General features: G+C 32.2%; 4 protein-coding genes across 6 annotated transcripts; all 4 read right to left on the reverse strand.

Moving 5' to 3' along the window:
- Positions 1–308: 308 nt before the first annotated feature.
- LOC105676661 (odorant receptor 10-like) lies at positions 309–2952 on the reverse strand. Its single transcript, XM_012374710.2, has 5 exons — positions 1901–2952; positions 1280–1379; positions 1022–1132; positions 717–872; positions 309–530 (listed from the first exon to the last, which is right to left on the reverse strand). The coding sequence occupies exons 1-5, from the start codon at positions 2725–2727 to the stop codon at positions 477–479; spliced, it is 1248 nt and encodes a 415-aa protein (XP_012230133.1). The 5' UTR covers positions 2728–2952; the 3' UTR covers positions 309–476.
- A 226-nt stretch (positions 2953–3178) lies between these two features.
- On the reverse strand, positions 3179–6643 carry LOC105676649 (odorant receptor 4-like). 2 transcript variants are annotated; one of them, XM_012374697.2, is made up of 5 exons: positions 5748–6643; positions 5332–5431; positions 5072–5182; positions 3645–3800; positions 3179–3446 (listed from the first exon to the last, which is right to left on the reverse strand). In XM_012374697.2, exons 1-5 carry the CDS (start codon positions 6548–6550, stop codon positions 3393–3395), a joined length of 1224 nt encoding a protein of 407 aa, XP_012230120.2. In that variant the 5' UTR covers positions 6551–6643; the 3' UTR covers positions 3179–3392. The 2 variants fall into 2 exon arrangements, with proteins under 2 accessions (XP_012230120.2, XP_067214078.1); XM_067357977.1 differs by lacking the exon at positions 5332–5431 and having other exon boundaries at positions 5756–6641.
- Positions 6644–7240: 597 nt separating this feature from the next.
- Positions 7241–10048, reverse strand: LOC105676650 (odorant receptor Or2-like). Its single transcript, XM_012374698.2, has 5 exons — positions 8841–10048; positions 8443–8542; positions 8161–8271; positions 7885–8040; positions 7241–7405 (listed from the first exon to the last, which is right to left on the reverse strand). The coding sequence occupies exons 1-5, from the start codon at positions 9647–9649 to the stop codon at positions 7355–7357; spliced, it is 1227 nt and encodes a 408-aa protein (XP_012230121.1). The 5' UTR covers positions 9650–10048; the 3' UTR covers positions 7241–7354.
- A 1317-nt stretch (positions 10049–11365) lies between these two features.
- LOC105676651 (odorant receptor 10-like) lies at positions 11366–13587 on the reverse strand. 2 transcript variants are annotated; one of them, XM_067357956.1, is made up of 5 exons: positions 12560–13587; positions 12159–12258; positions 11875–11985; positions 11608–11763; positions 11366–11542 (listed from the first exon to the last, which is right to left on the reverse strand). In XM_067357956.1, exons 1-5 carry the CDS (start codon positions 13366–13368, stop codon positions 11489–11491), a joined length of 1230 nt encoding a protein of 409 aa, XP_067214057.1. In that variant the 5' UTR covers positions 13369–13587; the 3' UTR covers positions 11366–11488. The 2 variants fall into 2 exon arrangements, with proteins under 2 accessions (XP_067214057.1, XP_067214064.1); XM_067357963.1 differs by lacking the exon at positions 11875–11985.
- Positions 13588–15979: the final 2392 nt, after the last annotated feature.

The raw sequence follows: 15979 nt of genomic DNA on the forward strand, positions 1-15979 counted from the left end.
ATGTTGCCTTTAATGCGAACTTTAATAATTAATACTGTAGTAAATAAGTAAAATTATGTATACAATTTCACACTTAAGACATATATTTTTCAAATGATATACATACAGCGCTATCTGAGTAAAGAAAAATGAAATACAAAGGCGGAAAGTTTAAAATACGAAAAACGGCCATTCATTTGCACCAACCTAATATATTTTGGTTCAAAATTTATAATAATTATGTGTATATATACGTGACATTAAAAGATATTTTAATTCAATAATATTGTCTTAAATTTATTCAATAACTGTTATTTATGGACATACAAGTAAGTAAAAATTTATGCGTGTATATGATACCATTTGAAAGTATATTTAAAAATAGCGGAGGTATTATGAAATAGTTAATAATAGTTTGAACAATGCAATATTATATGTTTAATTTGTTTAATTGAACATCATTCGATGAATACTACTATAATTTGAATTGTATTTCTTCAAGTCGTTAACGTTCGTAGTATGTTTAAATATGCAACAGATGATTTAATAACCTATTTTTTAAGATAATTGTATTACTATAATAGTTATAATCAACTTTAATATATTAATTGCAAAATGTACTAACTTTTCTATTTTATTACATATTTTATAATGCTTTTTTAATAAATTACACAAATAATTTAAAATATTAATATTAACTATACATTTATAATTGTGATGGTATAAAATATACTTACGTTGCCGAAGCTGCTAACAGACAGTTCGATTATATTTCCGGCAGTAAGTCTGGTGGTTGCATCAGACATACAGATTATTAAGATGATAGCAAGACTCTTTCTTTCTGGTAGGCGGTGCCAATCGATCATGTATGAGCTCTCACGTACTTTCATGGTCTGTTATAACATTTCTTGTCACAATTCTCTTATAAATAACTATCACAAAAATTATCTTAAGTTATTTGATGTTATTAATTGTTATTTGAAAGAATTGCATATTATTTTAATAATATTATAAAAACTAATATGGAAAGTAAAGGATGTACCTGTTCCGTTAAGAGTTCACCTATGTAACAGAACATAAATATGTTGAATGTAAGCGAGACGAGAAGTATCACATATGTTAAGCCACTAACCGGCTGCTGAAAGTTCCATTCCTATAATGTACAATATGTATAATATTTGTGATTGGCAAATGACGATAACAAATATGTGATCTAACAAAATTGTTATTTTCTGTGACATATGACGCATAAAAATACAACATATAAAATTTTTATTAAATAAATATATATCCATCGTACCATCATACAATGATAACCAAGAAAACATATGTTCATAGTACTTCCCACAACTTCTATGAGGGATATTTCGTGTAGCAATTCCTCGGTTTGCGCAATGAAGCTAAAACGCGGAAAACAAGCAAATAATTATAATTCTTCTTTATAAGATATTTTGCCGCGTAATATTTCTATTTGATTAAAACATTGCTTAGTAATTATATAAATATTACGTGTGTTTAGTTTGTTTTAATATTGTGTAATACTGCTACAAAATTGCCAATGTTGTAATAAAATCTTATTATTAAACACTTTAAACTAATATCAAAATCTATTTTACAGTCAAAAATTTTTTATGATTGAAAATTTTGAGGAAAAATTAAATTTTTGACAAACAATACATATAGGTACAGAATAGCCAACGGTTTTATAACAATAAAATGATAAATGGAGTAGAAAAAGCAATAAGGACCAAACGCATAAGTGTCAGTGCGCAAAAAACAATTTATTATTAATAAAAATACAAGATTTGACAAAAGGAAAGTGTTTTTCGCATACTGATACCCGCGCGTTTCGTTCTCATTGCTTTTTTTACTCCGTTAATACATATGAAATATTTCAGCTTTAATCCAAAGTCAGACTTACTTTAAAATGCGTACATGTAGTTCAATGATATTTGCCAATCTCTCGTCCACAGTGTCATTAATACCTTCTCGACCGTCAACCAAATGGTTCAGCCAAGATATGAGCACCTGCAACTGTCCGCAAGCGTGCATCGCGAGGAGAGCTGCCAAACCGCACGCTGCCACCGTGATGTTATGGGCAACGAAGCCAGACAATAGCTGGATGAAATAAAAGATTTCGTTAATGGGACTTCGACGAGCGTCAACAAGCACTTTAGGCACCGGGTACACCAATCTGCGGTAAGTCAGATTTCCATCTTCTTCAACGATCTTGGCGCGTGTGAACGGCACTGCCACGTAATAAAATAGGACGGCGCCGTACATGAAGATACCGCAGATGACTATCAGCCGACGACCGATATTCGCATTCTTCAACATGATTTTTCGATCCTCCGTATATTTCACGTTTTTCCAGTCGCCCTCGATGTACTCGACGCATCTGCGGAGGTCGTTCTCGCGTAGAATAAAGGCACAGTACTTCATCACAGCCGTCATAAAGAAACTGAGAGCACTGCCGAGCTTTAGCTGGCTGTAAAAGTCTTTCATCTCCAAGACCATGTACATGCCGCCGGGGATCAAAATTAAGACTAGCAGTCCATAGCAGGTTATATTCGACACTCTGCACCATAGTGTCTCGAGCCGGGAGTGTCCTAAAGACTTCGGCCAAGTACCGATCGGCTTCAAAGTCCAGACGTTTAATTGCATGCTGACTTGAAGATCATTTTTAAAATTTCGGTTGTGAAGCTCGGGTTTGTTGTAAGCATCAGAATAATGGGATGGGCTCTCCATTATCGCGATACGAATGACTGATGTATACTGACGGTCGCAATGCTTTGCGCTGCTATGATTTGCGCTTGCGCTACTTTCCGGATTTCCTATAGAAAAAATTCTACGCAGAACAAAGTTGCGGCGATTGCAACAAAGTTTGCGTGATTGCTATAAAACGGTGCGTAGTGTTTCAAGCATCAGGTTTTTTCTACAGGTTTTTACATGCGCATTTTATAATAGCCGTCGCGTTGGCAAACGCGAGGGAAAAAGCATTGTGATATATTTAGAATGAATCTTGTTTTAGAAAATCGTTAAAAAAGAATCATACAAGACTGGCATACACACACAATCGCACGCTTTGATCTGTACATTGTGTTCAGTAAGTAGGAGAATATCCATCGTTGATAGCACATTGTGTTTCGAAGGAATTGGTAGAATATGTTACAAAGGTGTATTTAAAAATTGTTCTAGATTAACATGTAATTATTTTACTAATGTAATTTTTTACTAATAATTCAAGTCTTACGTTTATTATAAGTGAAAAAATATTAATGTTCTAAAATGGTAACATCTCTGAAAAACAAAGACAACATTACATGTAAGTACTATTTAAAATTTTTAAATTACAGATATTTATTTTGTATAACATAATAAAAATTTTTCCATGTATGATGTAATTTGAGCTATTATAAAGTGACCGTTCGGAGCAAGTTCAAATAAGCCATTGCAGTTCTAACAACCTAAAATTTAAATAAAAATTATATGTTTTAAATACATGTTATAATTATGCATGTTATATTAAGCTGATGTTTTTGCAATAAAATGCTATATTTTCAAATAAAATTCTTGTAAAATGTCAGTTAAATATTATTTTATTATAAAAGCTATTTTTCGTTATCATATATTTCAGGTAAAATATATATAATAATGTTGCTTACGGTGCCAAAGCTGCTAAATGAAAGATCGATTACTTTATTTGCTGTAAGCTTTGTAGGATAACTGGCCATCGCGATAACTAGGATAAGATAACGAGCTTCTTTACTAGGCAGACAATACCAATCAGTTGTGCAGCAAGTTATATTTACTTTACTCCCCTATTGTACAAAGTGTAATGAGTGTATGTATTATTATAAATATATATTATAACTACAATTTAATAATTTATTTTATATGTATTATTTATATAATTTATATATTTTATTTTATTTTATAACATATATTTTTTCGGGAAATATTTTTTTATACATCTATTCACACACACACACGCGCGCGCGCGCACACACACACACACACACACACACATATACATATACAGGGTGTCTGTCATAACGTGTCTCACCGAAAAGATATAAGTAGATCTCGTTGTTCTGAACAAAAAAATCCTACACCATTTTGCAAACAACCACGTAAAATTTCGAGTAATTAATTAAAACAGGTTGGCCAATAAGCGCGCGATTGGACAGTGGGCTGACCGTAGCGGCGGTGGCGATAACGCGCGCCGTTGTTGACACATCTGGGCGTACGGCCCATCGCCTGCCCGAACGCGCGACTGCTGCTCGCAACGAATCGGGCGAAAGACGGCACAAAAAGGCGATGCATAAACAATAACTTTTCGTCTCGCGCGCGCTGTCGTGTCCGAGATCGCGCGCTTATTGGCCAATCTTTTTTAATTAATTATTCGAAATTTTATGTGGTTGTTTGCAAAATGTATAGGACTTTTTTGTTTAGAATAATAAGATCTACTTGTATCTTTCCGGTGAGATGCGTTATGACAGACACCCGGTATATAAACCAGCAGATCAGATATATATCAGATATACAGGGTGTCCCTAATATTTTGACAAAGCGCTCGTGTGTAGAGCGGACTAAATTGAGTCGAAAAATCCTGTACCATTTTGCAATTTTTGCAGCGAGTTATTAATTACTTAACGAGTTATTAATTACTAAAGATCGCCGAATAAGCGCGTATCCGTCCAGCCCACCGCCAAATGTAAGCGCGCGGCGAGATACAATAAAAAAACGGGAGACAATCACATCTCAGAGTGGGCTTTGCCGCTTGTAGTAAACAACTCCACGCGCACCTAGCGACCATGATTGCTGGGCGGTTGTATCTCGCCGCGCGCTTGCATTCGGCGGTAGGCTGGACGGATATGCGCTTATTCAACGATTTTTAGTAATAAATAACTCGTTAACTGTTGCGAAAATATCAAAATAGTACATGACTTTTCGATTCAGTTTAATCCGTTCTATCTGCATGCGAGTGCTTTGTCAAAATTTTAAGGACACCCTGTATATAATATATAAAAAAAATTAATATTTATTTTTTTTATATACGCATGCATATTTTTACTACATTATTAGATACCTGAGTACTTAAAACTTCTCCAATGTAACACAATATAAAAATATTGAAAGTAAAAGATACGAGCATTATGGCATATGTTAAAAAGGAAAGTGCATCATTTCGTTCCCATCCCTAAAATATTATTATGCATATGTAATTATATATTAAAGAGTACAAGAAAGTTTATATTATTACTCTTTTTTTAAAAAAATTTAATATATGAATCATGAAATTGGTATGTAATATAACAAATTGATTAATAATGAATTATTTTCTCATACCGTTATTACATAATATCCTAAGAGACATAATATTAAAGTGCTTCCAATAAATTCAATAAAACACATTTCTCCTACAACATCTTGTATCTGATTTAAAAATCTAAAATTGGATAATAATTGTTATAATTTGCAATATCAAACTAAAAATTTTATTTACAAAATCATATAAATCATTATTTACAAATCATATAAATCAATAGATTACTTGTAAAAAACAAATATTTCAATTTTTTTAAATTTAATATTTAATAATACGACTCTTACGAAGCTGATTTTAAAGAGCATTAAAATGTTCTAATTAATTACCAATAATCAACCAATTTTAATGTAATATTTATGTAGTATGAAGCAAATTGCAAGCAAAAAAAATTTAGTAACAAATTTATAAAAAATGAATAATATTTTTAGCTACTCACCTACGCACCCTTACGTGATGTGCGATGATCAGCGCCAGTCTTGCATGAGTGGAATATTCCTTGGACCAATGATTTTCGTTTGCTAAATTTTCCAACCAAGTCACCAGCATTTCAAGTTGTCCGCAAGCGTGCATGGTGAATAACGCGGTGACCCCGCAAACACTGGCCGTCACAATATATATTACGATACCGGTCAATAGATGCAACGAGAATATGATCTCATAGGCAGGACTGTGCTGTGGATCGAAGAAGATATAGTAATTACCCTGCACCAACGGTCTGATCGTAACGTTTTCGTTAACGACAATTTTGCCGCGAACAATCGGCTGAATGAGACGATAAGTGAAACCGCTGGTAAACAGGAACAATATAGTGCAGATGAGAATAAAACGCCCGCTTCTTGCTTTATCCAACATAATCTTACGATCGTTCACATTTCTGACATTTCGCCAGTCTTCCTCCACGTGTTTCACGCATTCTCTAATGCGATCTTGTCGCAACATCAATGTGCAGTACATGGCTGGCACCATACTGTAAAAACAAAGTGCGCCAAGCATCCTGAGTCTTCTACTAAACGTGTCCACGATTACAAACATGTATAACGCCCACGGTATTAGATTAAAGGACAACAGGAAGCAACAGGCAGCTCTGAGAAGCCCTTCGAGTAATCTCTTCTGGCACCGGGGTTGTTTCTCTAGCATCGGCCATACACCGATAAATCCCATGATTACTTTGTGTACTTGTACGGTGTATTTTATATCAGCTTTATAATTGGAATTGTATAAATTCATACGCTCGATCATGGCATTTACTTGGACAAACGAGGCTAAACGAATTTTTTCGATCACTTGTTCGCGAAACGGTTGCGCGATCACGACTGACCGACGAAAAAACTTGGCAGCTACATTATGCACGCTGTTGCGTCTGCGTGGGTGAATCATCTTTTCCATGGTGATTTGTCCACGGCGCAGTTAAAAGTTCGGTACGAGAGTTTACGCGAAACTGTGTGCGATTTTTTGTCGGTCGAAGATAATTACAGGGTAGAATCGATTTACGTGGAACAGTTTTCGAAACTTTTACAAAAGTACGGGCAAATCACCTTGCGTATAACCATAGGTCATGGATCGGATCATTTGTGTAATAAAATAATAGTAACATATGAATTAATCGAAAGTTGTCGTTAAAGAAGTTACATATAAAAATTACATTAAAAAAATTATTTAAAAAAATTTTTTAAATACAATTGTAACTTCTTAGTATATTTTTTCACTTACTTACTGCATTGATGTATTTATCTCAATGTTTTATAAATTTAAAAGTTTGTTTACAGTAAATTTTGAATAAACAAGCTACGATCTAGTCTTAAAAACAGATTGAAAGAATAAAATCTTTTGCAAAATGCCAGAAAAAGAAAATTACAACTTAGCTTACAATTTTTGAAGAAATATTTTATTATTTATAAAAAGATCATTTTAAAATCAAGATAGAAATGATTTGTCTTTTAATTGCGCACTATATTTTAAAAATAGTATCAATTACAGATGAATGCACTAATATATTGTTATGTTAATTAATCCAGAAAGATATTCGTTCAATAAAAGTACAAATCATGTAAATTTCCGGAGTAAATTGAAGTATGCCAATGATGTTTTGACGATCTACAAAATAAAATAAAGCATATATCGTACACCCGCAAGAAAAGTGACTAGTCGAAATTTTTCGAATTTTGTTTTATGTGTGGATTATTGTGTGTGGATTATATATATATATGTGTTTTAGATACATCGGTCTTCAATAAAAAAAAATGATAAAAGTTGAATTCAAATACTTTCCGCGTGAGTCCGCTATGTTTAATACTGCCGCAAATAATTAATTTTAAAATTATTGTTGAACCAAGATGGAACATGTGAAATTATTTTCCGCAAAATCAAGCTTGCTTCAGACGATTTATAATTTACGCCAGGATTTGAGATAAAAATCAATTTATAATTATTAATAGCAAACGTTATTATTAACGCAATTCCTTCTTTTCTCTCTCCTGAACAATTTGATATTTTTGACTTGTATCACTTTTCTTGCGGTTGTGCAATATATAATTTATTACCGGCAAATAGAAATAGTGAATTTCTATACTCACGTTACCGAACGTAACTAGAGACATTTCGATCATTTTGCCTGCAGAAATTTTGGCCGGAATATTAGAAATTGCAATTATGATTATTAAAGTACGAGCTCTTTTATGCGGAAAACGATACCAATTTGTCGTAGATATCATCAATCCAATTTTGATACTCTGTTGATGATTAACAGATTATATATATAAATATATATAGTTTTGAATATTTATGTGTGAAAACACTATCATAAAACTTATACAATTTTTACAATTAATGTAAACATCACTACTCAATACCTGATCCGTTAAAAGTTGACCAACGTAACAAAAAGTAAAAATGGAAAAAGTGAAAGATGTGAGCATCACAAACATAGTTAACGAAGCTGTAGAATCACTACGTTCCCATTCCTATAAGTTTTACACGATTACAATGCGTATATAGAGTACTAATTGACATATATTAATTTGACAAATTAGTTTGAGAAATTTCTATGCAAAAATTAATTCAACCATAAAATAAGTTATAAACAAATAAAAAGTTTGTCATAAATATTTGCTAAAAGTATTCATTACGATTACCATAATAATGTAGTATCCCGAAAGACATAAAAGTACAGTAGATCCCACTATTTCCACCAACCATATATATTGCATAACTTCTTCTATTTGTTTCGAAAAACTACAAATGAATGATTCTTAAAAACTGTAATATTTTAACATAATATATAGAATATTATCATATCAAATTTTTAAAAAATTATTTGCTAATAATAAATTATTTGAATCAAGTATTATTTAAAATTTTATAATATTAATTTAAATTTTTCTCAGAATATATTTTTTATATAATAACTATAGTTAAAAGATTTCCACAATTATATGAATAGACTAATTTTATTATGTCTATTACGTTTCCTAATAATTAAAGCTTAATAAAAATCAATAGATTATGTCATTTACAAATGAATATTACTCACTTCTTAACTTTTATCTGATGTTCCACGATATCAGCCAACAATGTCGCAATTGCACGATCTTCAGGCTCCATATCATTAAGACGCTGCAGTTTAGAAACTAAAATACTCAATTGTCCGCAAACATGCATGATAAAGAATGCAGCTAAACCGGCTGCGCCGCACGTCACCGAGTAAGTGAAAAACCCTGCGAAGAATTGCAGGGTGAAGATGATCTCATACGCCGGCGAGGCCTGTTCGTCAATTCTGATAAAATAACTCGGGCACGCCAGCGCTCTCACTGTAGTGTTCATCGGTGTCAGCATCCGTCCTTTTGAGAGTGGTACGATAGTTCGGTAAGACATCCCTCCGATATACATAATAGAGGCAGAGAAAATGGCAAATTTTCGGCCAATGCTCGCCTTAGACAGCATCATCTTTCGATCATTCTTATTTTCTGCGTTTTTCCAATCCTGCCGTACCTGCTCTATACAGTCTTGAATCTCCTTCGCGTGATACACGAGCAGACTATATTTTAAGGTACCCATTCCACAATTTAAAAGCGGTGCCAGCATTCTTACTTTGCGTTTAAAATCGCGCTCTTTTAGAAATACCAATAAAAGACCTGGCACAAGAATAAACGCAAACAAAAAATAGCAAAGAACATTTTGTAAGCAAACCGCAATTTTTTCTGCTTTGGAAGCAAACTTAGAAATTGGCCACGCGCCGATTATTCGCAGAATAACGCGAACCACTCGCGCCGCATAATTAAAATCGTTTTTGTGACTGTTTATTTGAAGCCTCTTTGACCAGTGTGCCGCGATTGGTTTCATTTCACGATAATAACGTTTTTTTAAGTTGAAAGTTTCACTCCGTAGTTTTGCGATGTATTTGATCGCAAACTTCGTGCTTGCCGTGCTCTTTTTCTAGCTCCTAAAAACTTTTGCTAATTTTGCTTTTAGACTTGTGAATGATGTTCGTATGAAACTAGAAGTTTGAATATGAATAGATATATATAATGTTAGGTGGTCTCTTTTTCAGGTGTAATCTGTGGTGCGCTTGCGTGCACCCAGTGAGAAACGATTGGTTGAGAGGACGTTGAATCGACGACTGTTCAATCAAAGAGACCGATTGATATAGACGTCTAAAATGTGGTCGATTAGACGTTTTTGTATCCTGCAAATTAGACCTCTATAAGACGTCTATTAGTGATTTTATTTAAACGTCTATTAGTTGTTTAAATAACGTCTATTAGTGACTTATTAGACGATTATTTTGATAATCTATATACGAGTTACGTACACTCGACAATAGGAATACCTTAACATACGAATTTAAGCACACATATCGGGACATATATGTGTTTTTTATACCCAGTGAGAAACGACAGGTTGGAAAGGCGGCTATTAGACGTCTATGCCGTCTATGGTTGAAATTGATATCCAAATTAAACCTCTTTTGAACTAGTTAAAAATTTTGTTTAATTTTTATTGATTGTAATGATGTCTTTTTCGCAAATTTGTAACTTGTATCATAATATAAAACGGAATTTGAGAATAAAAACGAAAAAAGATTGACATCGAATAGACGTCGATTCGACGTTTTTGCATCCAATCATTTCATAGCTAATATACCACAATTATATATAACTGTACCACAATTATATATAAAGGAATGTATATATAACTATTATATAAATGTTTATATTAATTATAAAATGACTGGTTGAAAAGACGTCAAATTGACGTCTGTTCGACGTAAATTGTTTTTTTGTTTAATCTTAAATTCTGTTTTATATTATGATACAAGTTACAAATTTGCGAAAAAGACATCATTAGACAATCAATAGAAGCAAAATTTATGTAAAAATATTAATATTAATATTAACGATACGTTCGTGTGCTTGCGTGATTCAATACTAGCTTTGTGAAGTAAAAGTGTTCTTATCGTTTAAAAGTGCTTTTGTCAACTAAAAAGTCCTTGTCATCTAGATCTTTATAAAATTGATTTAGTTTTGTGAAATTGATTAATTTCTGTGAAAGTGATTTATTTTCTTTTGCGGTCAACATCCATTGTTTTATTAAAAAGAACGTTTCATATCATATCGATCTTCTTTCCTTTCCTTTCACCGCAAGCCGTACTTTTTGTTTGGAAAAAAGGTTGCTGACGCGACTTAAAGGTCGAAGCATAAACATATTTTAATATGTAAGTACAACAAATTATCTAATTATTCTTTTTTCTCAAATCTGTTTATAAATAAATACTTATACATACATACATACATATATATATATATATATATATATATATCATACATCTTGTTTATTTTATTCATACTTTATACATTAAAATAGAATATAAAATTTTAAAGTACACAAATAAGGCAACAGAGAGGAATGTTTTATCTAATTAGAAATGATTGGTTGAAAAGACATTGAATCGACGATCAGAGAAAATAAACATTTTCACAGAGACTATAATTTAACTTACAACTTTCTAGGAAATATTTAATTATTAATAAAAAAATTTTTTATTTAAAACAGAATTGATTTGTTTTTAATCGTTTATTACATATTCAAAATAGTGTGAATTATAGATCAATACATGTGTATTATTGTGTCAATGAAACCCTGAAAGGTATTTCATCGAGGTAGTTCATCGAAAGGACAAAATCACGTAATAAATTTCCGGAGTAAATTAAAGTATGCCATTGACGTTTTGATAATCTACGAAATAAAGCATATGTGTAATTTATTACTGGCAAATACAAATGGTGAATTTCTATACTCACGTTACCGAACGTGGGTAGAGACATTTCGATCATTTTGCCAGCAGAAATTTTTGCTGGAATATTGGAAATTGCTATTATCAAAATTAAAGTACGAGCTCTTTTATGCGGAAGACGATGCCAATCTGTCATGGATGTCATCAATCCAACTTTTATACTCTGTCATGAAGTACAGATTATATAAATATGTATTTTTGAATATTGTTCATATACAAAAAAGGAAAACATCATCAAATTTTTACAATTAATGTAAATGTCATCACTTAATACCTGATCTGTTAAAAGTTGACCAACATAACAAATAGTAAAAATGGAAAAAGTGAAAGATGTGAGTATTACAAACATAGTTAACATAGCTGTAGAATCGCTACGTTCCCATTCCTATAAGTTTAACACAATTACACACAAAGTATACAGAGTATTAATTGACAAATATCAGTTTCACAAATTAGTTTGAGAAATTTTTATGTAAAAATTTATTTAACTATAAAATTAGTTGTGAACAAATAAAAGTTTTGTCATAAATATTTATTAAAAGTATTCATCGCGATTACCATAATAACGTAGTATCCCGTAAGACATAAAAGTACAGTAGATCCCACTATTTCTACTAACCATATATATTGCATAGCTTCTTCTACTTGTTTCAAAAAACTATAAATAAATAATTTGAGTCAAAAATTGTAATATTTTAACACAATATATAAAATATTGTCATATCAAGTTTTTAAAAAATTCTTTGCTAATAATAAATTATTTTAATCAAGTATTCAAAATTTTATAATACTAATTTAAGTTTTCTCACAACACATTTTTTTATAATAATTATAGTTAAAAGGTTTTCACAGTTACATGAATAGACTAATTTTATTATGTCTATTACGTTTCGTGATTACTAAAGCTTAATAAAAATAATAATCAATAATCATGTCATTTACATGTGAGTTTTACTCACTTCTTTACTTTTATCTGATGTTCCACGATATCAGCCAACAATATCGCAACTGCTCGATCTTCAGGCTTCATATCATTTAGATGCTGCAGTTTACCAATTAAAATACTCAGCTGTCCGCAAACGTGCATAATAAAGAACGCAGCTAAGCCGGCCGCGCCGCACGTCACCGAGTAAGTGAGAAACCCTGCGAAGAATTGCAGGGTGAAGACGATCTCATACGCCGGCGAGGCCTGCTCGTCAAATTTGATAAAATAGCTCGGGCATGCCAGCGCTCTCACCGTAGTGTTCATCGGTGTCAGCATTCGTCCTTTTGAGAGCGGCACGATAGTTCGGTAAGACAGCCCTCCGACATACATGAAAGCGGCAGAAAAAACCGCAAACTTTCGACCAATGCTCGCCTTAGACAGCATTACTTTCTGATCATTTTTATCCATTGTGTTTTTCCAATCCTGCCGTACCTGCTTTATACAATCTCGAATTTCTTTCGAGTGATACACGAGCAAACTATATTTTATGCTACCCATCCCACAGTTTAAAAGCGGTCCCAGCATTCTTACTCTGCGTTTAAAATCGCGCTCCTTTAAGAATACCAATAAAAGACCCGGCACAAGAATAAACGCAAACAAAAAATAGCAAAGAACATTCTGTAAGCGAATCGCAATTCTTTCTGCTTTGGAAGCAAGCTTGGGAATCGGCCACGCGCCGATCACTTGTAGAATAACGTGAGTTACTTGCACTGCGTGGTTGAAATAGTTTTTCTGACTATTAGTTTGAATCATTTTTGGTGAGTATTCCACGATTTGCTTCATTTTGCTGTATTAACGGTTTTTAAGTTAAAAGTTTTACATGCGATGTGATCGCAAACTTTGTGCTCGCCTCACTCTTTTTCTAGCTGCTAAATACTTTCGTTAATATTTGATTGCAATATTTTTATATTCCCAACTTATGAATGACAGATGTTCGTATGAAAACAGTCGTTCGAGCATGACTGAACAAATGCATATGATGTTAGGTGGTTTCTTTCTGAGAAATAGTCTGTGGTGCGCTTGCGTGCATAAAACAACTGCGCGTAATAATAGGGCGCATGAGAGTTGCGAATTTAGCATGTTAAATTACAGTATAAAGGCAACGTTGACAAACAAGAGAAACGAATGCTACGATACGATTCTTTACAGTCTTAGTTTACGAAATAAAAGAGTAACGTCATGTGTGCTTTGTAATGTGTATTATACCACATAAGGAAAACATGATTGAGTTATTGCAATTTATTGTAAATAATTAAAAAGCCCGTTATGTTGCTATGAAAGTGTCTTGGTTAATTAATATTTGCGAGCAATAATAAAAATATAATTATAAAAGAGTAAGTAAATTTAAACTTTTTTACAATAAATTTTGTATCCCAAAAAATTGAAATACAATTTTAAACTTCTAAATTCTAAAATCTTAAATTTTTATCTTAAAATAAAATTTGAAGATTTAACTTTTTTTTAAAATACGCGGAAAGAAAGCTATTACTTAAATTATAATTTTCTGGGAAATATTTTGTTATTAATAAACCATGCCATAAATTATTATAATGATATAATATTCCGTAAGATATAAAAATGCAGTACATGCCACTATTTTCACTAACCATTTTGCATAGCTTCTTCTACTTGTTTCAAGAAACAATAAATGAATGATTCATTAAATAAACAATTAATATTTTTATATAATATATAGAGTATTATGATACCAAGTTTTTAATAAATTAAATGCTAAAAATAAATTATTTTAAAATCAAATAGAGGTTGTATATGATAAATAAACGGTTCCAGAATCATCGCTGATTGTCGGTGCAAAATAAGTTTTATTTTTCATATAGAAATTATTCGTTTAATTAGACGAGAATGATTCGAAAAATAAAATATGAAAAATATGAATAATATTTGTATATAAAAAATAAAATTTATTTTGCATCGACAAACTGCGATGGCTCGTGAGCCGTTTATATACAGAATGGCCCATTTTAAATGATCCATTTAGATTTCTCGTTTAGTCGTTTGAAGGTCACGTGAAGATCACCTTCAATTTTTTAAATGAACATTTTTCATTGCATAACCTTGTAGCTGAGGTCAAGGCGTTTTCGAAACACTAGTTAAATCTCTTTTGCGATGGTAACTTCCTGAACTACGAGTCTTCACGTAACCTTCAAACGATTATTAAAATTCAAATTAATGGCATTATCTTATGTCCCTTTTAAAACTTTTGTACAAAAAATTTTTCAATGAAAGCCTGGTTTTTGAAAAATCTCAATGGATCCATTATTATGTGCATTACATCTATTATTATGTCTCATAATTATTAAAATTTATTAAAAATTAATAGAATATATCATTTACATATGAATTTTACTTACTTCTTTTCTTTTATCTGATGTTCCACGATATCAGCCAGCAATATTGAGACGGTTCTGTTCTCAGGTCCCGACATATCATTGAGACGCTGCAGTTTGCCAATTAAACTTAGTTGTCCACAAACGGTTGTGCATGATGAAGAATACTGCGCCGCACGTCACCGAGTAAGTGAGAAACACTGCGAAGAATTGCAGGATGAAGACGATCTCATATACCGGCGATGATGAAATAGCTCAGGTACGCCAGCGCTCTCATACACCGTATTTTTTCAACCGTGTCGCACCTGCTCTGTACAAGCCTAAATCTTCTTCGCATGATACGCGAGCAGACTATATTTTATGCCGCACACCCCATTGTTTAGCAGCAGTCCCAGCATTATTTTTTATTTAAAATTGCGCTTCTTTAAAAATACTAATAGAAAACCCAAAATAAATATAAATGCGAACAAGAAATAACAAAGAACAATTTGTAAGCAAATCGCAATTTTTTCTACTACTGGAAGCGAACTTTGGAATTGGCCACGCGCCGATTATTTGCAGAAGAACGTGAGTCACTTGCACTGCGTAATTAAAATGGTTATTGTGACTGTTTATTCGAATTATCTTCGACGAGTATTCTGTCATTTGCTTCATTTTACGATATTAACGTTTTTCGAATTAAAGTTTTTATAAGCGCAAACTTCGTGCTCGCCTCACTCTTTCTCCAGCTGCTAAAAATTTTTGTTAATTCCGTTAACAATACTTTCGTATTTTGGATTTATGAAAGACATATGGTTTCACGAATCCCAAAGCTCGAGCATGACTGAACAAATGTATATGATGTTAGGTGGTCTTTTTTTTCAGTGCTCTGCGGTGCGCTTGCGTGCATAAAATAGTCACACGTAATAACAGGGTACATGAAAGGGTTGGAAATTAAGCGTGCCAAATTACAGGATAAAGGCAATATTTACAAAAGAAAAAAATGTTAAGCGTACACAATACGTGATACGATTCTATAGGTTTAACTTCCAATATAAAAGAGTAAT

Source organism: Linepithema humile, chromosome 1 (assembly GCF_040581485.1).
Source record: "Linepithema humile isolate Giens D197 chromosome 1, Lhum_UNIL_v1.0, whole genome shotgun sequence".
NCBI classification, from domain to species: domain Eukaryota; kingdom Metazoa; phylum Arthropoda; class Insecta; order Hymenoptera; family Formicidae; genus Linepithema; species Linepithema humile.

What these genes read in the sequence shown, in the direction of transcription:
- LOC105676661 (XM_012374710.2), bottom strand. Translation starts at nt 2,727, where the DNA reads ATGGAGAGCCCATCCCATTATTCTGATGCTTACAACAAACCCGAGCTT. An exon ending in CTACATGTACGCATTTTAAA is followed by an intron (nt 1,380 to 1,900) that starts GTAAGTCTGACT and finishes TCCGCGTTTTAG; the next exon opens with CTTCATTGCGCAAACCGAGG. An exon ending in CTGTTAGCAGCTTCGGCAAC is followed by an intron (nt 531 to 716) that starts GTAAGTATATTT and finishes CTTAAAAAATAG; the next exon opens with GTTATTAAATCATCTGTTGC.
- LOC105676649 (XM_012374697.2), bottom strand. Translation starts at nt 6,550, where the DNA reads ATGATCGAGCGTATGAATTTATACAATTCCAATTATAAAGCTGATATA. An exon ending in CATCACGTAAGGGTGCGTAG is followed by an intron (nt 5,432 to 5,747) that starts GTGAGTAGCTAA and finishes ATCCAATTTTAG; the next exon opens with ATTTTTAAATCAGATACAAG. An exon ending in CATTTAGCAGCTTTGGCACC is followed by an intron (nt 3,447 to 3,644) that starts GTAAGCAACATT and finishes TTTAAATTTTAG; the next exon opens with GTTGTTAGAACTGCAATGGC.
- LOC105676650 (XM_012374698.2), bottom strand. Translation starts at nt 9,649, where the DNA reads ATGAAACCAATCGCGGCACACTGGTCAAAGAGGCTTCAAATAAACAGT. An exon ending in CGGGATACTACATTATTATG is followed by an intron (nt 8,272 to 8,442) that starts GTAATCGTAATG and finishes TAAAACTTATAG; the next exon opens with GAATGGGAACGTAGTGATTC. An exon ending in CTCTAGTTACGTTCGGTAAC is followed by an intron (nt 7,406 to 7,884) that starts GTGAGTATAGAA and finishes TTTATTTTGTAG; the next exon opens with ATCGTCAAAACATCATTGGC.
- LOC105676651 (XM_067357956.1), bottom strand. Translation starts at nt 13,368, where the DNA reads ATGAAGCAAATCGTGGAATACTCACCAAAAATGATTCAAACTAATAGT. An exon ending in CATCAGATAAAAGTAAAGAA is followed by an intron (nt 12,259 to 12,559) that starts GTGAGTAAAACT and finishes ATTTATTTATAG; the next exon opens with TTTTTTGAAACAAGTAGAAG. An exon ending in CTCTACCCACGTTCGGTAAC is followed by an intron (nt 11,543 to 11,607) that starts GTGAGTATAGAA and finishes TTTATTTCGTAG; the next exon opens with ATTATCAAAACGTCAATGGC.